Below are 23,924 nucleotides of genomic sequence, written 5' to 3' on the forward strand. Positions count from 1 at the left end.
CACACACCCACACTGCATTAAAATAACAACTTCGAGTGATATTTCATCATCATGAAAGAAATATTTAATTGTAAATATCATATGGTGGATCTCCACCACTGTCTTTCGAGCTCTTAACGTATGGAACTTACCTTCTCATGTGTCATAATATGCGTGCCGACACGAACTTTTGCAAATGACCCTTCACCAATTGTGTCTCCAAGTACGTATCCCCCGACTCGTTTTCTCCCGGGGGTAATCGTCCCCTCAGTAGCTTTCCGCTGCTGCATCGTCCTCTGCTGCATAATCACCCCATAATTATAGAGTATATTGTTATGTATACTGCAGGCCTAGTGGCAAGACTTCCTCTACACTGGTTGACAGGGGAGAGAAAGTCCTTGTCTAGTGCATGCTAGCTTCAATCGATCGAATCATGATCGATATTTTATCAGAGAGAATTACCGTTGCATTCATCGGAGTGAGCTCTTCTGCCTGAATTAGTAAATTGAATTCGACTGGCTGTCAGTTGGTGGGGTCAAAAGTCGCGCAACGGTGAGCAGACGACACGTAACTAACCGATTACAAGCTCGCACCGTTTTAGTTTCTTTCCACCAATTTTAATTCTACCGAAATTGAAAAAAAACCCAAAAAAACCCAAACATATCCGTTCGGTTGATTTCATGATGCTATGCCTAACCAACTACTGTACTTCAAACTTCAATGGTGGGAGGCAGATATAACCTGCATATACATCCTTGTTACCGGAACCAATGCATACACCCAGCGTACTGGATTATTATTGGAACTTATTCAAGAAAACTACTGTAATACGATGCCTATACTAATTGTAAGTCTCGAATAGTATTAAAAAAAACCCAAAAAACCAGGAACAATTTTTATTTGTTACGTAATTATTGAAATTGGTTACTATTGTAGAGTTACGGATCAGTGCAGGGGTGGCGACAGGATTTGCCCAATGGGGGGGGGGTTCGAGGTCCCCGATGGAGGGGGACGTAGCCCCCGACGAGAGCAAAGTGGGCATGGTCGATCGAGCGTCGCTTAAATGTTTCAAAAGTAGTGCACTGCGCGAAGCCCCCCAAAATTTTGACAATTTACGGGTTTCAAAGCCTTATATAGGGCCTAATCGATTTCTCCATCACCCCCACCCCCGACGCTCTAGTCTTTTCTGTCAATTTCAAAACAATGATATTTCTCCTGGACAGATGAGAGCTTCCGACATTTTGTCTAGTATAGTTCTCTATCTTTTGCAGACAATTTGCACCTTTAGCATGTTCACATCTTAGTTTGCAAGAAACCATGCAATGATACTGCTAATCTCATTCGGCTAGCTTATCACCTCCACCACCACTAATTTCATCTGGTGTTGTGTAAATATTTATTCACAGCATTCTTTTCATGAGCCATCTCTCTGGACGATTATCTTTTCTGCACCAGAAAGCCATTCTTTTATCTTCGGTTTCCAGATGTCCTGATATACGGTAATCTTTATTTATTTATTTATTTTTTTCATTCAAAAAGCTCCCCTTGAATTTTCCAAGTTGTCAAAAGAATCCCCTCAATTTTCATCTAATTCTTTTTTCAGAAGCGCCGTGCACTCCCTTAAAAAAGTGCAAAAAATTATTTAAGCTCCTGGGCGCTTATTCGCGCGCGTACGTTATCCCCAGGCCAGTGGTGTGACTTAATTTGTGGGAGGTTCGTTGCAGGGAAAAGTGGATCCAAGTGGATCCTTTGGCTTGTATGAACTCAGATACTCCCGAGAACATTGTAAATATATCTGCGAATATCAATTTTCCGTTTTAAATGCGGACCTTCTCCAGTTTTTGGGCGGTTCGTCGTAACCCCCTTAACCCCCACCATTGTTTAACCTTTAACTTGTTCAAAGTTGCTATTGTACTAGTAATTTTTTCAATTGTTTAAATTCGTTAAAGGATATTTATAGATTCTGCTACAGATACTGTGTCGTTAAAGCCATGGATGCTCCGGAGGAATTTTTTTTAGCTCCGGATGAGGAGCTCTGGGAGTACCCTGCTGACTGATGATTAATTGATCTTTATTTGTATGGGCGGCCGTTAGGCCCAATATACTCTATGCATCTATTATTTAATAGATGTGTTTAGCTCCGATGAGAAGCTCTAGAAGTTCCCTACTGATTGATTATGGGGGCCACTAAAATCACTCGGCTGATAGATTAATAGATCTTTATTGTATGGGCGGCCGTTAGGGCCAATATACTCTACTGCCTCTATTATATTGCCTTCATCGGAGCTTTCGAGTTCGAGAACTTGTTTTGATATGTTGTACTGATTTTTCTAAGACATGAAATTTATATTTGACGAAAAACTGGGGAGCAGTTAATGAGGTACAAATCTTTGAATAGTTAAAAGATCTTTGAATAGTTAAAAAAAAATAGCTCAAATATTCAAAAATCTGTATCTCATTAACTGCTTCCGAGTTTTTCGTCAAATATGCTTTTTGTGTCTAAAGTTTCGTCTCCACTATCAAATTTCATCAAAAAAGCGTCACATAAACATGGAGTTGAACACGTTCAACTTTTTTTTTTTATACAATCTGATGATATGTGATATGACGTCATCGTACCCATATTTGGGCACATCACATTTTTTTTGTCACATAAAATTTGATAGTGTAGACAAAGCTTCAGAAAAATCAGTTGTACAACATCATTTTTTCCCTCCGGGAGACTGGTTTTAAGCCAATACAACTCAGTATTGGTATCTCCTTACCAAACATTTTTCAGTGACAATTATGAATGTTTAATAAAGAAACTCAAACACTAAACTTAGGCAAAATACGATATATATTTTTTCTATTGCAAAAATACAACTAATGGAAATGCTTACATAATACACCGAAGCGGTTTACTATACACTAATTATAATTTTATGTAATGTTGTTCAACAATATCAAAAATTAATTGTTGAATTGCAATAATGTTCACAAATAATTATTTCAATTATAAACATGTATAGTCAAAGACCAGCAGAATTAGCAGAATGACAGCATATGTTGAAACGTTCAGTACACAAAAAAAAAATGAATTTAATTTGAAGGGGAGATGAGGGTTAACATATCCATTGAATATATGTAGTATGAATAATTACGACCTTATTGATTTTCACAATCTTTCCAAGCTCGGTAATGAACATCCATGGAGGAATTCTAAACTAATTCCTCCATGTTTGAATCAAAAATCGTATACATTACCATACGGTAGGCCTATTGGACAATAATAATTTTTAAAAAAAGGCTTGGTCTAGCCATCGCTTTAAAGCCGGTACATAGCTAGACGTTTTAGGCTTTTTACGGTTTTAGGCCAACCATGAAAGAAATATTTTTCTTTTTTTGTTTTTTTTTTTCTTTTGCTCGAAGTTTACTTCGGGGTTATTTTATACATATTTAAACAAACCCCCGTCCAAGAAATTACACATTTCGACACTGGTATTAATTGTTAGGGAATAACAAACGCTTTGGAAGCGTTGGATTGAAAAGTCAGCGAGCTTAAAGCTTGTTTTTGTCAGCAATATATAATACATGCTTGTTACTCTTTATTTTAAACACTATATAACATGTTACATAATATGGATACTACTGTATGCGGTGACAACTTCAACAAAGGGAAAAAAAATTAAAATTAATTTTAAGAACATTTGGAATAATGGACCTTTTCGGAGTGTCAAACTTAACAGCTGACCAATGAGGACAAAGCCAAGAATACGCGCTTGTCCCACCAACACACACACACACCCGTGCTGTCTCACAAACACACGTGTTTACGTACGTTTACGTTATCGTTTTGTTTGAGCTTAGCAACGATATGAGGGGCGGGGCATCTGCGGAAAGGTCTATTGTATTACCGCCACCATATAGGATAGCTACGTCGTCTTCTTTTTCGGCATTTATTAATAAGTAGCGCTTATTTAGCCGGCAGCATGCCTATTCGTTTACAAATTATTTTCATGATTAGTGAGGGCGCACTCCAAATCTAATTTTAAGGATAGGCACATGAGGAATTGTAGCCGGCAGAATAAACACTTTGTTATTAATATTACCGAACAATATATGCTCATTTACTTATGACTTATTTAATTACAATTGATTCGCACATTTTAGAAATCGTTTGCATTTTGATTCATAGGAGTTCGTCTGGACGACGGCTTAATTACAGCACAATATGAAACTAATTCAGCTTCCGAAGTAAAAACGCAGAATGTTCTTTTAAAAATCTGAAATACTGTAAGCATTTTAAACTTAACATCTTTGCGTTCCGTAATCTGTAGGCTTCAGAAGTAACAAAAATGACACAAGTAAAAATTTCAGTTGTCGTTTTGTAGTACATTGTCTTCAAAGTTAACCACCAACGAATCGTGACTGAAGACTTTATTGGTCATGGAAAATTTGTCTAGGCTTGCCGAAGTTTTGGCCCGCCTGACTAGCTCCCTTGTTAGAACCATATTGCAGACTATGGATATATTTGCCTGCTTGCAGTTGTTCCTCAGTGAAATGGCGTTCGTTCTTAGTAGATTGTTTTGGTCCAAGGTTTGGTCCCTCGTAACCGGGCACTCTCTGTGCCTGTGAAGTAAAGATATATTTTGTTTTTACAATCAAATTATAGCTCATAACTTACGCCAATATACAAAAATACTAAGCAATTCAAATAATGAATTCGATTGTTTAAACTTATTAGCTCGACAAACTGTAAGTAGGCTTAGAGAACAACAATCAGGCCGTTATCCAGGAAGGGTGCGATGGGCGCATACTCACCTCCCTCTTTCCCAAATCGGAACAAACTCAAATGTTTAAGAAAGTCAATTATTAGGTCTACTAGGTATAAAACTTATTTTCTGTAATAACGATTTTAAAAAGTAATCTTAAATGTTGACATTAATTTATTACCCAGTAATCTATCATTATTCCAGTATTTGGGCAATAAAGTTTCCGTATTGTATGAATTGTCCCCTACCTCGAGGAGAAGGAGATAATGAGTAAACATTTGTGGTTCATATTATCCAATTCAATGAATTTCCTGAGCTTTAAATGACACACAGTCGACGGGAAAGGACATTACGTAAAAAAGATAAATAAGTAGGCTAGTAATTCTACAGTACAGTATATAATTGTTATGGAGTAGGCCTATACGAGTCTACATTGATTATAAAGCCCGAAGCTGTGATCCACCGTCTCTGACCATTGACCACTACTGTACTAGGATTCTAGGCGACCCCCATACACAAGTTGATTGTGACCCCAATGACAATCCTGGTTACGGCCATGAAAAAACAACATTCAGCTGATTACAAAAAATACATAGCAAATGCACAGTAGCACAATAAAATTATAGGCCTAAAGACATAAAAAATATAGACTAGCATGCAATATAAATGAAAAAACAGCAAAATCAAAGATTAAAATTAGAGTCGCTAAAAATATAATAAATCTAATCAATTTTGAATATTAAAACAAAAAAAAATTGGTTTATATACATGATATAAAGTCATGCAGACACTCGCATGTCTGCAAACGAACAAGTTAGCAGTTAAAATAGAAACAATGCTTCAAATATTGGTTGTTATAACAAAAATATTTTTAAACGCCACAGTAAACCAAAAATACAAAATAAAAGAAGACAGAATTAAAAGGAATACTCAAAACTATTTATAAAATGTCGTAAGTAAAAGAATTCACGTCAACACAATTCATGTTAAAAAAAAAAGAGAGAAAAATGGGGGCCCTGCTGAACATTTACTGTGGTCTTCCAATCACACAGGCAGCATCGTTGATTTGATGGACTTCAGATCATTTACTGTAGGCTTGTAGTCAAACCATGGAGGTATTATTGAGAAGGAGATCACTCGGCAACAGATCCCTTTGACGCGACAAACCTATGTGCTGTCTCTTATACACATCTAGATGTGTATAAGAGACAGATCTGAAATACTGTAATGATGTCAAGCGTAAGAAGAGGTGGGACCATCAATGGCAGAAATACTTTACAAAGATTCATTTGAAATACTTCTTTAATAAGGGCAAATAGAAATTGAAAATTTGATGGCGGGGAACACATGGGACTTCAAAGACATCGCGCAAACGTTCTTTACGCGCTGCGGCAACTTTGATCTTGGTTCATTTGCATAGCGCTGCGTGCGCGTAGCTTTGCCGAGTGATCTCCTTCTCAATAATACCTCCATGGTCAAACACAGTTGGGACCTCATGTAATAAAACGTTTGCCAATGAGTTCGATGTAGAAAATTTTTGACCAATAAAAACCGGCGTCAGCAGATGCGATTTCACAAGAACGCGACGAGATGATACGACGCTGCATCGCGCGACGATGATGATCCGCCCAAAAGCGTTGTGCGACGGGCAGCAGACGAGCATTTGTACGACGGGCAAGCGATAATAATAACACAGATAAATAGGCTTAGTGCCAGCATTCCTACTGTTTTTGACAGATTTGAACGGTAGGCAGCAAAATTAGTGTGATTCAACTGCGGTAAATTGATCCTCAAAAATTCCTTCCTCAGTTTGAATCTAGCTAAGAATTTGTTAACAAAAACAATGAACGTTCTCATAAAAGTTAGCGATAAGGTAAAGGAAGAACATAAAAACACTGACGAGACCCGTTTTTACGTCCTTTCAGAAGTTACTCTCCTGGCGACACTGCTTTCCCACTTTTGAGATTTCCAAGCATAGTTTTTGTATCATGTTGTAGTCTATTTCATCTATTACAATATACTTGCCTAAGTCGACTTTGCATAACTCGAATCATTTTCTAATTCGATCTTACTTTACATGCCACATTGTTGTGTTTTCCATTAACGATATGTAAGTCGAATTTTATCAGAGTCGAAATATTTTTCAATGCCACTTTGGATTAGACTTAGGTTAAGTTAAACTGTAAAACAGCAACACAAAACAAAATAACTAGTATATTTCTACGTATAACATCTTTATTGAGACCTAATCAAAATATATACCTACTGTGCTTTAAATATATATAAATAATTAGCATTTTAACTTAAACATTAAATATGAAACCGAATAATTGATTATTGCTGAGTGGATTGATTTACCAACTAAATACATTTCATGATTCGTGAATATAGAGAGTGGGTATACATAATTTGTTTCACTATCTCGTGAAAAACTTTACAACTGGCTTATTATCAATTGACAAAGATTGAAAACATTTTTCTCTATTACACTTTGCTTGGATTTGATATCATTATCTGTTCGATGACATCTAAGTACAATAATAATTAAGTATTTACAGTATTATTTAAGATTAAATGATCTCTTGCACGTATGCCATGCACGCAGTTGTTGGCCTCACCTATGAAAACCGTAATAGTAGTCTGTAATATTGGGTACCGTACTTAAGATAAATTCGACCGACACACACCAAATAAAGATCGAACAAAACGCATTTGGTCTCATGCAAAATCTAACTGTGAATTCAATGAACACTTGACATAATGAATAAAAACTATTTTAAAACGATAATGGTGCAGCAGAAAAAAAAAATATTTAGGCTATAAATAAAAGATATAAGGTCATGATACAAACGATTACCTATTACACATCTTCCCTTCTTTTCTTAAAAATTAATTTATCAAAAATTGTCGCTTCAAGATGTTAAGTATTGTGATATCCAAGCTGATAACATCACATATACAGGTGCCTACACTCTTAATAATATTAAAATTTAACATTATGGATCCAAAATATTAAAAAAGAATTGAATGATGGCATTTAGTATTTTTATTTTTATCTATTCTGATTGTTAACAATTTTGCATTTGTTTCGCAAATAATGGAATTAATGTACGATATTTCCTTAAGAACCATCGATGGTTTGGGCAAACCAATCATTATGCCAGCACACACGTTTTCTTGTATACTTCCCCTGAAATTAAATTTCGCTGTTTACAAAAAAGAAGCTAGAAATGACAAATGTGATTATAGGCCTACATTACATATTTTCGTTTTTGATATCACTTAACATTGATTAATGAATCAATTATTGAATATTGTTGCATGCTATATTAATTAATGCCACAACTGACTAATGAGTACAAGTTGGCAATATCTCAGAATTTTCTTGACCATATGAATACAATGGGCTTCATTACTAAAGCGATTGATTGCATTAATCGCTTAAATTCTTTGACAACAACGTAGTCTAGTATGTTGTGCTCCCGTCTCCGTGCTTTTGCTTATCAGTAACTTGTCTTCCCAGACCAAAGTTCTGTCCGGCCTGGGAAGCGCATTTGTTGGTTCCCATTTGCAGGCCAATGGTATACTGCCCGGCCTTCAGTTGCTCATCAGAGAATTCCCGAACGTTCTCATCCGCCTGTTTGGGACCAAGGACAGGTCCATCATAAAGTGGATTTTTTTGTGCCTACAAAAAAGAAGACACCATTTTGGGTCTGTTATACAAATAATTGCAGCTTATCATAAAAAAAAATGTATATAACTCTAGCAACAGTTTTTACTTCAAAATATAAGCTCTTAAGCCCTCTGTCTAGACTCAAATTTTTTTGACAAAAACATGTGACATGCCTAAATATGGTCATGACATCACATCATGACCATATATAGGCAAATCATGACTATATATGGCCATACACAGCTTTACATTAAGTACTGTAATTCATAGGCTTTGAATTGAAAAATTTAAGGAGAAAATAATTCCCTAGCCAATTAACAGCCACAAATAATACAGTTGAATACCTATATAAATTGGCTGGTAATCAATTTAAGGATGTTTTTATTTTCTATTATCTAACTTTGAATTGTTTTGATATGTGTCACCAAGTATCTTTAGGGTTTTCCAGATTTTGACTACAGAGTGTATATTTAACGATAATTAGACCTAGCAACGAAATTGATGTTACAATGAAAAGTCCATCAGAGAAAGATGATAGCTAAATTTCAGAACTTAAAACCAACAAGAAATGTTACTGGTATATAATGTACATAAACTGATAAGTATGTGAGTAAACTATGTTTTACGCACGAGTATTAATATAATACAAAGTACATAAATACGCTGTTCTATTAACACGATAACGTTTTCTGCGACAAATACAGTGATCTGCCTATATGTGGGAATGAAGGTGTCATATCACACCCATATACGGTACCTGTCACATAAAACCTGATATTAAATGTGGATAATTTAGGAAGGTTTCGTAGCCTTACAAGAACATAATACATAGCATCATTGTTTTCGTTATATTTGCTGTATATTATCATGGAGGTGATATTAATGTATTGCTTCACAAATTCTGTAAACAATTTTGCCGGCCTAATGCCCTGTCCAGACTATTAAATTTTTTTGACAAAAATAAGTGACATGCCTAAATATGGTCATAATGACACAATGTTATGAATGAGACTTAATAGCGTACGTTTACGCTGTCGTTTTGTAGAACTGTTGTAACAATATTCAAGGGGTATGGCTTAGCAGAACAGTAGGGGCAGACTTAGGGGGTGGGAGCGAGTCAGCCCGCCCCAGCCACTCTTTTGGAAACTAAAAAAAAAAAAAAAAGAAAGGAAAAGAACTTATTGATCACCAAAACACCTCAGAGGCTATTTCCAAAAGTCTAAAAAACCAAAATTCCCCCAGACCCCCAGGATAGTGTTGTCCCTTGATTGCCCTCCCTCTTTCGGCCCCCTTTTCAAACATCTCTGGATCTGCCCCTGGAATTGTCCATTTGACTAAAACTCCTGATTTACAGCGATTTACCTGACAGTTCCGGAAAACAGTTGCAATTGAATCAAAGTTAATCTGATTTTCATTTGACCAAATTATAATTTGGTAAATAATGTTAAAAATGTTTTCTCAGTTATAATTAGGAAATAATGGATATTTTTGTAAATGCAGATAGGCAGTTTTGAAATTGTAATATTTATGATGTAATCATATTTTTTGTAAGCTTTCAAAACCTTCCTAATGACGAATAAGTTTAACAACAAGCATATGCTAAGATAGTATAGAAGAGCACTGAAGAAAGTAGAGAAATCATGAAAAAAAGAAGTTTCTTAAAGAGAATATTATGTACAAAGAAACACGATAGAGAGTAAAAACACAAACAACACGAATGAAGATATATTTGAGCAAGAACTGAACTGGATATTGCAAATTTACAAATATGTGCGAACATACTTTCTTTGGAAGAAGATTTTAAAGACATATGAAATAAATGACACCCACATACACGTTTTGAATTGTAGGTGTTATTTATTTAAATGAATAACACCCACAATTCAAAATGTGTATTATGCCTAAAATATATTTTCAACAAATATTTTAGCCAAACATTTTTTTTTTTGTCATTGATTGGTGTTAATATTTTCTTACTGATTGTAGAGGGTGGACTGGCTATAGTTTGTAACCCATTTTTACATAATTAAAGGGGGTTCACACTAAAAGAATACAACAATAATATATCAAACATAAAAAAAATAAATAAATTACAAATTTATGTTGGGAGAAATTGGGAAATTGCCTTTTTTTCACGCACGGTAAAAACGAAGATTAACGAATTGGACAAAACCCCAACGAGAGAGATCAGGAAAGAAAAGTGAAAGATTGATTGAGAAAGATGAAATGATTGAAGAATGATAAAGGATAATAATCAGTCTCACCTTTTTCATCTTGGTTAAAATCTTGGTTTGTGCCATTATATTTAATGGCCTCAATTTAACTCTGTTTTTACGTGTGTGTATTCTTGGTGAGGCAACCGATCATGCATTTCTCTGCCGTGTTGTGCAATTACAAATAAATATTTTGTATAAAACATAACTGACATGCTTGGCTAGTTTTATACATTACTCTGGGGATGGATTCACAGGGGTGTCGCAACGTCCGAACACCCTGAATAATTGGAGTTTTTAGAATAAAAAAATTAACCATTTTATACAGACGTAGGTCACTAACATTAGCAAGCGGCTACTTGTCGGAAAACAAATGTAAACCATATTTTTAAAATGGCAAAACTTGGATATTAATTAAGTTGTAGTCATTCATGACAGTGTTCCTAAATGGTTTTTTGTTTCACAATTTTAATTTAATTTGGGCTTTATGAGACTACAGTTTAAACTAATCCAATCAATCATTTAACCTGTAAGTTTAAGTTTAATAACTTGTAAGTTGTATTTATACAATTTACAAGTCTCTATGCACCAAAAACGGGAATGCTCAGACAATTGTGAACAGTTTATCTAAATCGATATGGCTATTAATAACAGAGCTGTTGGGATAAGACATCTCCAAATTGCTCCGAATAACAACCACAACATCAATAACAGCAACAATAAAACCAACAACAATAATAACAATAATAATTATAATGATTTTTTAAGTATTACAAATGATTGGAAATGCAAAATTATAATAATTAAACTAAATAAAAACAAGATACATAAAAAAAAAGATACATAAACACTTAGAAATTACTTAGACTTGAACAACATTTTTGAAGAGCATACTGCAGCTGTTAAAAAAACATGTTTAATGAATTATAATGAAACTATAGCCATAAATTCCTTGGCCTTTGATTGATAGCTTGACTAAATTATTGATTTGATCCACATGAGGGTTGAATACAGCTCGTTGATTCCCCAATCAATACCTGGAAATCATTATTGTGTATACTGAAAATGAAATAAACATGAATAAGAGTTTTTAAATATGTACATTATGCTACTTACATGGCGAGCAAGCGCAATGATACATGAGGTGACCACGGCGATATTCTTAGACTCATACAGGTCATTGACCTGGAATAACTCCATTTCCTGTAGGCCAAATGACTTGCATCCATCAATAAAGTTCTCAATGTTACATCTGTGCTTGAATGACATGTTGCCAGTATCAATTTTTTTGGTGAACCCTGGATGGAATTTTTTCAACAGCCTGATATGATAATAATAATTTAATAACAATAATAATAATAATACAATAATTATCATTAAAAAAAATACCTTAACTGCCTATGTTAACCAGCCTGATATGATAATAATGATAGTAAAATAATGATAATAATAATATACTTATACATATAATTATTTATAAAAAAAAATATCTTTACTGTACTGCCTATGTTAACCAGAAACAAGGAAATTGTTTTGATATATTTTACATATTTTGTATATAATTTAAGTATTACATTTATTAGCTTTAAATTAATTTCTTTGCCATTTTAGAGATGCATACCTGTACATAATTTGCATAAATGAATGGTAATAAAATTACAGAGAAAAAGTTGATAACTTCTTTAATCTTTTTAAATGAGCAATTTTTTAGGGTTTTACTTATTTACAGAAAACATGTTTCTTTGCTTCATTTGAAAACATCTTCAGTACTAATTATTATTCCATGTTTAATTGATTCCTAGCTAGTTGCTTACAAGCAATTGTACAGGTGTATTATTTACATAAATATTAAAAATTATTTAATTATTGAATGTTGTTTTTGCATTAGACTTTGATATAGGCCAGAGGGCTTCCTTAACTATTAATTGATAACTTCTTTGAACATTTTCAAGCATCTAGAGAATGTTCTCACCTCAACAACCCCAATCAGCATGGACTAAAGGTAGTTGTTGACTTTCAAAACAGCTGCACACCCCACCCCCTCCCCACCAACTAAGGCTCCTGTGGGACCAAGACATTTTGAGCAATGATTGAAAATGTCTGGAAAAGGGTAAGAACCAGAGCTTTACAGCAATTGTGTTAAAATAACTTAGGTTAGTATTACACATACTTGCACAGTATAACGCCATCCTTGAGTGAATCTGGATATGTAATTTCCTCACCAACATGAAATACAATAAAGTCTCTGACATCTTTCTCTTCTCCAGGCTTTCTTTTACCTTCAATCTGTGTACAAAAAAAGTCAAGTTTGACAATCTGACAACAAATGAGGGCAGTATACACTATAAAACGTTAGATAGAATGGGGGAAGTATACTGAGCTATCTTTGGTGTGTTGGTGTGTTTAATACTGAAAAAATCCAAATCAAAATACTTCAGATCAGAGCGAGTGCAGTATTCTGAAGTACAGTGGTGTGTCTATACAAACAACTACAATGATTTAAAAAAAAAATATTTTAAATGATCAAAAATTAAAAAAAACAAACACAATTGAATAATTTCAAGCTGCCAATTGAATAAAATAGTTTATGAATAATTTTTAAGTTGTCAATTGATGGAATAATTCAAATCCATCCATCTCTGCAAATTATCTTAGGAGATAGTGTGATTATGCTCATGTGGAGGCCCCGTTGTATGTGCAGATGTGGGGCTGTGTCAATCAAATTCCCCATCTCTATTCCTTATCATCAGTGATCTCAGAGACCACCAAAAGCTTTGACTGGGCCAAGTCCCTACCTCTCCCACCCCATGTACAGGATATTTGGAATACTGATTCTTTCATAGACTTGCCACAAGTCTCTTATTTTTTATTATTTTTCTCATTCTGGGCAGCGCCACCAACGAGAAAGTTAATTTAGAGATAGACGGAATATTAGTCTAATTCGAAAAAAGAGAAATCGAGTATGGGACACCAATTAAATTAGGTATGGCACGCACTAAGTGCAATAAAGAATGAGTAACCTAAAATTAGGGCCTGGAACCCAGGCTAATTCTATCGCTGTACTGACCTTCTGCATCAATATGCCAATAATCAAATTGATTTTTATAAAGTATTCCATTTTAATCAAGCATATTTAATAGGGGTTGGCCATGTGTTAAAAGATATATTTCCCCTCGTTTCATGGAGTGTCCCCATATAAAGGAGTGTCCCTTAATATATAAAGTTTGCATATTATTTTGCAATGGTATAAAAAATTAAAATAGAACCACTTGCAGACAAAGCAGATTTTGTGCATGGTCTCCATGTTTGGGAATGATTTAGGACAAATTGCAATATTCAAAAGATCCTGTACATAGGGTGGGAGAGGTAGGGACTTAGGTCAGTAAAGCTTTCTTGGTCTCTGAGATCATTGATGATAAGGAACCTGATAGGGATGGGGAATTCTCTTTCTAAAAACCTCTTTAGTGTATCACAATAAATTATATACTAATTAGTAATTATTCCACAAGATTTCAAAGCATTGTTCTGAAACAAATAAACATTTTACTGACTATGTGTACTATAAAAATGTGTACAATAAAAATAATAATATTAATAATAATAATAATAATAATAATGACAATAATAATAATAATGATAATTCTGAAAATTTTTATGCATCTTTAAAATGCACTTCAAAGATTAAACTACACTTAGCTCAAAACCAATTAATTATTTTAATTATTTATTTACATACATTTACATACATACATAGATACGTACAGATTATATACAAATAAAACACAAATACATTTTGAAAATAAAACAGATTTTAAATGCATAAAAACATTATTACAATTTTTGCCATTGGTTTTCCACATGAATTTGTGGGCTCCATCAAGCCTAATATTCATATTTTTGAATAAAATGTTTCAGAATACAAGTACAAATAAACAACAGAATGATATGTGTTTTAAAGTCATTGGAATTAAAAGCCGCAAACTTAATTCTGCAGATTAAGCCATGCCCTGCTGACTAAATATGGTCAAAAAATGTCAAACAGCTCATTTTACACAATTCTGTACTAACAGTATGTAACCCGCTGTTACCATAACAACAAAGTCAAAGTAGGTCTCCATTTCAAAGTAATTTTGTTTTACTTTCTCACATAAGACAACATTTTGGGAATTTTGATGCAAATTAGAGAATTAATGCCATATTGATTTTCTAAATCTCAATAAAATGTTCTTTTGCTATAAGTTTGTGATATTTTTATTTTTTTCTGGTAAAAGCAATCCACTTCAGTTGAAAGCATTAATAGATACATATGGCAGATTGATCAATGGTCACTATTTTGACCTTTGATAAAGATTGACCTTGTGTCACCCCCTCCCAAATGAGAATTTTTTTAAAAATAATAAGCTGCTAGATTTTCATACAGGGCATCTTGCCTTAAGAAAGGTGTAAAACCTATCAAAATGCCATTTGATTGGGGATATTTTATTCTCATCAGTGTCCAAGCTATTAATTAATATAGGCCTATTCAATTCAGGCCAACATTTGATATAAAAGTTTCAAAATATTAAACCCTATTTTTTATCCCCAGACGAATCTCTCCTATCTTCCCTCTCCCGTAAAAGGAAACTATATAGTCCCAATATCAAAGTAGTGGCATATTATCTAAGTGGGTGTAGAGAGCACCCCCAGCCACTAAACTCTTCAGCTAAAAAAATACTGATGACAAAAAAAACTCAAATCACCTCGTTCTCATGCTATTACTCCTCCCACTGTCTACACCCTTTTGCATGGTGTCCAAAGTTATTATTTATTATTATTATTATTATCACCATTACTATTATTAAATATTATTATTACATTTATCATTATTATTAATGTTATTTTTATTACGATTTAGTGAAATTATTATTATTATTACTATTATTATTATTATTATTATTCTCATTATTATTATTATTATTATTATTATAATAAAATTACAGAAATGCACTGCAATACTTTAAAACAATCATGAAATTATAAATGAGGCTCATGTCTGGTGTATGCCTGAGTTTTAATTAGCCATTTAAACCCCCTCCCCCCACCCCCACACTGATGACACCACTGAATGATTTATTAAAAAAAACTACTGCTAGTCTGATGATAAAGCCATAGAAATGTTGAAACACCTCGAAGGAATTTCCAAATGATCCAGGTTGCCAAAAAGTAACCAACATGTGACCTAACAAGATTACAATTAATTCGTGAATTATTAATGGACAGCTGGCTGGTAATTAATAACAAAAATCAATAGAGAAAAAACAGAGATGGATTTTTTATATTTAATTGTGTTGCTTTTCTTTTTGGCAACCAGCCAGTCAGCCACAATTTTTTTGTTGCTTTACTGGTTAAATAAATAATATGTGATATAGAATTTGTGTGAAGACTAACCAGAACCCCACAAAAAGCCTGTAAGCCTGTAGTATGATTAATAAACAAGATACCCATGTCACCTGTGCTCAGCAGTCACCAATATTACTATAATGCTTTAATATGTAAGGATAAAAAAACACACCCACAAAGCGGCAGGAGGCTGAGACTGTAACACATAACCTAGTCAACATTTTTTGGGTTTTGGTTTAAATATATTTTAAACAAAATGAAAAAAGTCATAAAGAGAACCACTGTATAGGCTTTTTATATAAGGTATGAATTTTATGTACAAGTTTTGAAAATAGAAAATAATTTTCAACTAATGAAAAATATTCAACATAGACATGTACTTGGGTTTTAAATCTGGAAAGTCAGAAAGATAAATATCTTGTTTCCATTTTGTTTTATAAATGCTGTCTCGTGTGCTTGTGTCGTCACCCTTCTTACATCATTAATCTTCCAATAAAAAAAAAATCAATTCAAAAGGTCAAACAAGGTCATAGTGCACCTGACGCTGTGTCATAATCAAGCCTGGGCTTATCATCAATCTCTTCCTGGAATGTCAACTATGAGAAAGCGAGGCACAATCCACATCCATTTATAGAAACCTATTAGTTACATACATCCCTAGAGAATTAGCAAACTCGTTCATAGGTCTATATCATAAAGTATCCTACCTGACTGTAAAGGGTTATTATAAAACCTAATACTACACTTAACTACAGAAAAATATGTTTTACATGAGATTGGCCCTGTAGATCAAAATGTATAATTAATATATTATGTCAAGTAGGCATATAAAATGTTGTATTTGCAGTGATTAGCTGCAACACTGAATTCTCCCAGTGAGCTGAGTAACAGTATGTGTTCTAAAAGGTGTCTGATCCCATGAGTGGAGTAATGGAGTGAAGTATAGATCTTTCCATTAAGAACTATGTAGTTATGAGACTGACGATTAGGTCAGACTATACAAGGATAGTTATGGGAGGTTCAGCACTCATCCCGCACAAGTCTGCTTTACCCTCCTGGCCTGCTGGTACAGTACCCATTTATACTTACTTTTGGGTAGAGAAAGACAAGTAAGGACACAAGCAACTTGCCCAGCGAGGGTTTCAAACCCCCAACTTCAAGGTGATGTTGGCAAAAAATATCTTTACTTCTAATTCTTCAATTGAAAACCAATAACTTACTGTACTTATATACATAAAAAAATAATTTTATATTTATTAGCTCAACAAAGCTCTCCTGAACATACATGAATGGTGTTATATATAGTAGAGGTAGGAGTAACATACTATGTTTTTCAATTTAAACCCTGATTTATCCCTTTGATTGAGGAAGCTAAGAAAAAGAATTTTGGCAAAATATAATTTATATCTAGTTTAAAATGCTCTGCATGTGTGTTAGCACACAAATAATATAGAATAAGGCCACTTTCATATAATATTTTGTACCTTTACAAAATTGGTCACAACGCATACATGGTTGGATATCTATGTCAGACCTAGACCCCTACCAATTGAATGCTTACGAAAATAATTTTATATCTGTGTGGTTTTATTGGTATTTTACCTCGTGAACCTTATTTTTTAAAGGTCACAAGAATAATGATATAGAAGATGAGAAACATGATTTTGTTTTTGATTGGCCATTGGGGGGGGGGGGAATTTCAGTAAAGGTAAGCCTATTTCTTAACCTAAGAACATTAATAAGGCTGAAATGACTGCATTAAAGGCAATGTCAGTATTGTTAAAGTTATACTTTCACAATCCGGGCCTCTTTGAACTGGGGGCCCTGGGGCTTCACCCCGAAAGCCCATAGGAATTACACCACTGGTGTCTCATCTCTTTAAACTTGAAGGATGTCTCTTTCCACACTCAATCCAGGTGCGGAATCCGAGGAATGTCTGAATACAGGAAGTCATGCCAGGCTTCAATTTAAAAATAATTTCATGATCGATGTAATTAACTTTTGGGAAGGGGACTTAAACACTTTTTTTAATTTGCAGGAATGTCATAAGAGGGCATGACAGATTTATCAATTGACTGATAACTAATTTGTAGTTTGCACCAATATTTTCTAACAAAAAATATACTTTAAACACAAACAAGCTTAAATACATAATGACGATACTGTACATCCATTAAAAAATATATTTTACTAAAATAGAAACAAAACTGGTATGCCTATGATTACTTTAAAAGCTTCTTGCTAAATTTTTGGTAAATGAAAAAACATACAGTACTATTTTTTATAATGGTTTCCAAGCACAACATTACAATTGTCAGTGGTCTTAAATTGCAGGAAACTATAATGGCTGTTTGTTCCTTTGTAATAGCCTGTCTATGCAAGTATTCCTTGGTCTATGAATTTTGTTAGTTTCTTGCTCAGTCTTAGGATTAATTGTTTTTCTTTATTATTTTTTATCATTTCACAGTAAATTAAGAAACGGTATTTTGCATTATACATTTATTCAATCATTACCTTTTAATAACAAAAAACAAGACTAGAATAGCAAATAAATCACAATTACTGAGCACATACATTAGAGGCTGTTTTGCATCAAGTTTTATACAAATGTATTATTATGATTTCAGGTGTATACAAAATGGATGAATGTATTTATATTTTTTACACAAGTTTGAATTTTATACAAGCAAAAATTATAAAATTTACCTTTTTTTGAACAGCAGCAGACATCCCGTACGCTTGACCTTTGTTAGCCATTTTGAGTTTTAACTTCGCTGGTAGGATTCCTAAAGGTAAAAAACAACAGACAACACTAGCACCAGTTCCTGACAAGAAGAAACACAAGTGAAGTGAAAGGAAGAATCTAAAGACGCTCAGACTATTAGAAGCATTCCACCAAACTTATCAAGTTGCATCGCCTATTCCACAGTTGCATAATTACCAGATGCTGTCCTGTGATTGGTCAAAGCTTCAAAGATAGGGAGGAGTAATACCCATATATGGGGTAAGGAGAAGGTTAACTAAGATCTATTTTCAACTGACTGATGTCATTGAAGATGGTATTTAATACAGCTAAAGGTGAAAGGTCGTACTGGTGAAAAGCATCCCCATTTGGACATCTAATGTTGGAAGTGCATGCAAATAATGATTAATCTTGAAGATATCTCTTGAATGAACATGTAAATTTAACCAAAGATTTTGAAGAGGAATAAACTCCAAGAAATAGAACAAATTATGTTGAAGATGTTTGAAATGCTATCAACACTTATCATAGGAATCTAAATATAAGGCCATGTAAAAAACAACCTTGTTTAGCATCAGGCCACAAATGACTTCAGACCATAAAATCCAAAAAAAAAAAGCCTTTAAAAGGTCTATTCATAGGAGCTTTCAGGGCTTCATTGGTAATATTTAAAATATTTACTTAACATACAAATTTTTAAAAAAATAAAATGTTACATAATATTCTTGAAGTTTAATCTGCTCCACACATTATAAGATGACAAGGGCATAAGACCAGTAATTAGAATTTTATCATGTTGAAAATCATTTTAAATTCTTTTGCTTAAAAGTGTTTTGTGTGAAGACCACAAAGAAGTTTCAACTTGTTTTGTGTCATCTTTGGAATTCTGCTTTATCATATTTTTGTATCATATCGCTGTATATATATATATATATATATCCACATAAAGTCAATCAATCAATCAATCAAATTTTACTTATTCTGATATTAATTGACACAAAGAAAGACAAACAACTTTCCTGCAATAATATGTCACAAAAACTGCTAAAAGTTCCAAATCAGAATCATTGAGCTCATTCGTAGTAAAATGTCTATAAATCAGCAAACACTATATTATTCTCTCTGTTTCTGATTTGAGGTTACTAAACTTAATTGGTTCTTTTAAATGAACTATTGAAAATTTCAATTGAATTGTGAGGACGGATCATTCCACTTTTTAGGTAGATGGTGTATCCAGGGAGATGTAAAAAATAATTATTATTACTAATACATCTCTCTGGTGTATCATTAATATTTTCCTCCTGTATTCACACACTGGACCCACACATGCAATCCAATCAATGTTAACTCTAAATGAATCACCTTGAAAAAAAGAAACAGTTTGCCACTAATTAAATAAGATGAGGTCCCATTTGTCAAATGTAATTATTAATGTCTAGGTCAGTATCACTTTAAAGAATCTAACTGGCACTAATTACCAACTAATCTACCTGTCACAATCCGCCACTGACAGATATTGCAAAATGAAAATACAGTATAACCATATGTGAGAAATATTTGTCGAACTATGTCAACGTATTGAGGTATCAACAACATTAGTGATAACATTCCAAGACTGCGAGGAGCTGAGCTGAGCTGTGCTAGGCAACTAACCTTTGACCCAATCATTTCAGTCATAAACTTAGGTAATGAACCACTTGATTTGGTTCAAAATATCAAATTAATTTATGACAAGGTTTAAGTGTTGGTGAGACATTTATAACACACAAGGGAATTGAGAAGGAAGCGGGTGGGAGGGCCAAATTTGGAAGGTGATTGAGCGAGGAATTTTGAGCAATTTTGAGCAATTTCATATCGAACTTCATGCTACAATAATCAAAAGAAAATTACTACATTAATTACTATAGAAATCAGTTTATACTATACTTGGAAATGAGGCTGAAATTGCCTGACCTGGTCATACTGAAAAACTACAAAATAATATTATTTTAAGCTGCACTTTTGTTAGTGGGTTAGTCATAAATGTGCAATAATAAATAACATGTTAATTTCGATGTTGTTTCACTATTGTTGCTACATAACCAACATGTTAATTATCAAGGCAGAAATAAAATCAAATGCATTATAATTGTCTGTACTGTATGTAATTTAAAATCTATCCCTCAATATTTGCAAAAGGGTAATAACATACAGCATGAGGTATAAAATACCTCCATGCATACAGTAATTTTCAATTTTAATTTTATTCAAAAACATTCAGAACAAGAGAGATAACATACATAAAAACATTTATTTTCAACACATCATCATACTGTAGGTTTGGTTTTACGCAGCAGGAACATTTTGGTTTCCCAACTCTGAGGTCGGGGGGTTCAATCCCTCGCTGTTGGTTCCACTTGTGTCCTTGAGCATAGCACTTTATCTGCATACTTCTCTCCATCCAGGAGTATAAGTGGGTACCTGGTAAGGTTAATGCTAAAATGCGCTGATTAGCTGCCGCAATGTTATGAAATACTTCCCGGGGGAATAAGTTTGTGTTCCAAAGGCTTTAATCCAATGACCGGGATAATATATTAAATGTGAAGCACATAGAGAGTTTATCATAATGCACTATATTAATCATTATTATTATTATTTTATAGAAAAACATCAAAATACACATGGAAATCAACTAAAGTTTGATCAAATGGAAAACATTTCACTTAGGCCCAATAAAAAAAATATTAGTTTACCACCCTTGCCTGCAAGTCTTCTATGATATTGAAAAGTATATACTTTTGAAGAAAAACAATTTGTAAAAAAATTTGGAACAGAAAATGTTCTTTTTTTTAGCAAATAATTAGTAGATATTGTTTGTATTATGTCAATCACGTATATTACTTTGAGTATCAATGCACCAGCAAACAACCCAAGGGTGATATTTGGCTTTAATAAAATAAAAATAAAACGCCACCCTCCCTCATCAATTTTCCAGCCTAGATAGGGTGATAAACTAAGAATTTTTATTATAGGGTCTTATATAAAATAATGAAATGGGTATCAATTAGAGAAAAAAGTTAACTCTTAAAAGTAGTGGTAAAGGGGCTTTTCCGTTACACAATGGTATGTAGTTCTACGACCCACAGTACATACAACACCTCACTCGTTCAAGCCTGGTCTACTGTACAAACTCAACAGAAATTCCGTATTTTAAAAATTTATCTTTAGACTGACTACAAACAAGCACATTGGATGACAAGACTTGGGTGACCTGATTAGAATGACAGGATCTTATGATGCCTGTGGGCTGGAAATTCCGAAACGATGCCTTATAAATGCAATCACTGACTTCATGGGCGGTTTGTTTGTTCATGATAATATACTTGACATCTTAGCACTGTGATTTATTTTAAGAAATCTAAAAATAAATTTGAAAAAGAAACATATCTTCTTATATCTAAAATACCATTAACAGGGAAAAGGACAAAATGAAATTAGTAATTACGATGAATTTCTCATTTTATGACTACCAAGATAAACTGATGAGTGCTGTCTGTATCTCAGTAGCAATCAAAAGTGGTATGAATTTTTTTTAATGGAGCAAAAATTTTGAATGTTTAGACACCGTCTGATTACTTATATCTTAGCAGTCCATAAGGATTATCAAGAGTTTATAGACTTAAGAGGGGTGAGACCTAGCCTATGATGGGTAGACAGAAACCAGGTACGGACCAGCGGTGGCAACTTAAATTAAAGCCTCGGTTGACGGCCCGGAATAAAAATACCCTTGTAGGGTTAACAGGAAGAGTTTTCATGGCTTTGTATGGTCCAAAATGTGCTTTCCGATCGCAATATTGCAGGTTGGCAGAATAACGTTATTTGGATAGGCAAATTATTATTTTTTTTATTTTTGATCTGACGACCTGGTTGTACGTCGGATGACAGGGGGTCCGGGCAAATGACCCTGCCACCCCCCCACCCACTGGCGCCACCACTGGTAAGGACATAGTGTAGATTGCTGTTATCAATCTAGTAGTGCAAAGGTAAATAAAGTAGTGAGGTGAAGAAGATATGCCTCAATCTGATGTATATAAACAGATAAAGCAAAAAATAACAAAACAATTAAACATTTTGGCAATATATTTTATTGGAATATACAAAAACATATTATTTAACAATATAGCATCTAATGTTACTTGCCTATACTGTATTTTATTTGCACTCTAGGTGGACGGAATGTTGGTCAGTATTTTAGGGATTTAAGACAACTTTTATAGACACTTATGATGAAAAAATATACTTGACTTATAAAAAAATGAAAAATAGAAATATATTTTTTGGTGGGGAGACCAGAAGTAAACCAATATAATGTATCTAATTATTACTATCTAAATTGTAATACTGTACTATTGTTCATGTATAACAATGTAAGTAAATAATTATACCGTGTAAGACAATACCTCTTCTAATTATTAATTAATTTAATAATGAAGTAGAAGAAAAAAAACCAATAATACAAGTATTTTATAAGCTCATATAAAACATACTGAGTCTAAAGATGTTTATGAGAGCAGATAAGCAGTGGCAGCTCTAGGATACATTTTCTAAGGGGGGGGGGTAAGTTGCCAGACCGACCGGGCGGGGGGCTTGAGCTTGTATGCCTGAGGAGGGTGTGGGTTTGTGAGAGATTTTTTTTAAATAGGGACCTCTAAATGGTCAGAAATGGCATTCTACGACTGTGAAAAACATGTTTTGGCTTGGTGTAGGCCTATTTTTAAATTTTGTTTTTGGTCCGATGGGGAGTACTTACCCTGCTGGTGCCAGCAATGCAGATAAGTAGTATTCATGATAAAAATATACATACAACAAAGCCATTTTTAGGACTATTAGTCATATATCAAGGCTTTTGTTTTTTAACTGCTGTGTTATACCAAAAGTCCCAAGTCCCCCAGAATGGATGTCTGCCAACTTGGGGCCCCTGGTTATAGTTTATTTTAAAAAAAAATTATTTCATGGGATTTTTTTTTATCAATTATGTTTTTCTTTTTGTATGGTGAAATATGGCTAAAAAGTATGTCAATTTATCATTATATTTTTTACTGTGAATTGTGTGATCATGAAATGATTTTTAATTTGTATACTCATTGATATGATGATATAAATGTAAAAATATTTAATTTTAAACAATAAAATCTTTAGTTATA

The 23,924-nt window shown here is 33.5% G+C and overlaps 2 protein-coding genes across 2 annotated transcripts in view; both read right to left on the reverse strand.

Moving 5' to 3' along the window:
• LOC117120157 (serine/threonine-protein kinase par-1-like) overlaps window positions 1-513 on the reverse strand; it is a 10,602-nt gene extending 10,089 nt beyond the window's left edge. The window contains exon 1 of the mRNA XM_033265180.1: window positions 132-513. Coding sequence (XP_033121071.1) covers window positions 132-284 — 153 coding nt within the window. The 5' untranslated portion in view covers window positions 285-513. The remainder of the gene's footprint in view (window positions 1-131) is intronic.
• Window positions 514-3,407: 2,894 nt separating this feature from the next.
• Window positions 3,408-18,883, reverse strand: LOC117120135 (myophilin-like). The gene is made up of 4 exons (XM_033265154.1): window positions 18,705-18,883; window positions 12,790-12,905; window positions 11,736-11,940; window positions 3,408-4,590 (listed from the first exon to the last, which is right to left on the reverse strand). Exons 1-4 carry the CDS (start codon window positions 18,753-18,755, stop codon window positions 4,399-4,401), a joined length of 564 nt encoding a protein of 187 aa, XP_033121045.1. The 5' UTR covers window positions 18,756-18,883; the 3' UTR covers window positions 3,408-4,398.
• Window positions 18,884-23,924: the final 5,041 nt, after the last annotated feature.

This window comes from Anneissia japonica, unplaced genomic scaffold, assembly GCF_011630105.1.
Source record: "Anneissia japonica isolate Jap-2015-1 unplaced genomic scaffold, ASM1163010v1 scaffold401_len1656234_cov178, whole genome shotgun sequence".
Taxonomy (NCBI): domain Eukaryota; kingdom Metazoa; phylum Echinodermata; class Crinoidea; order Comatulida; family Comatulidae; genus Anneissia; species Anneissia japonica.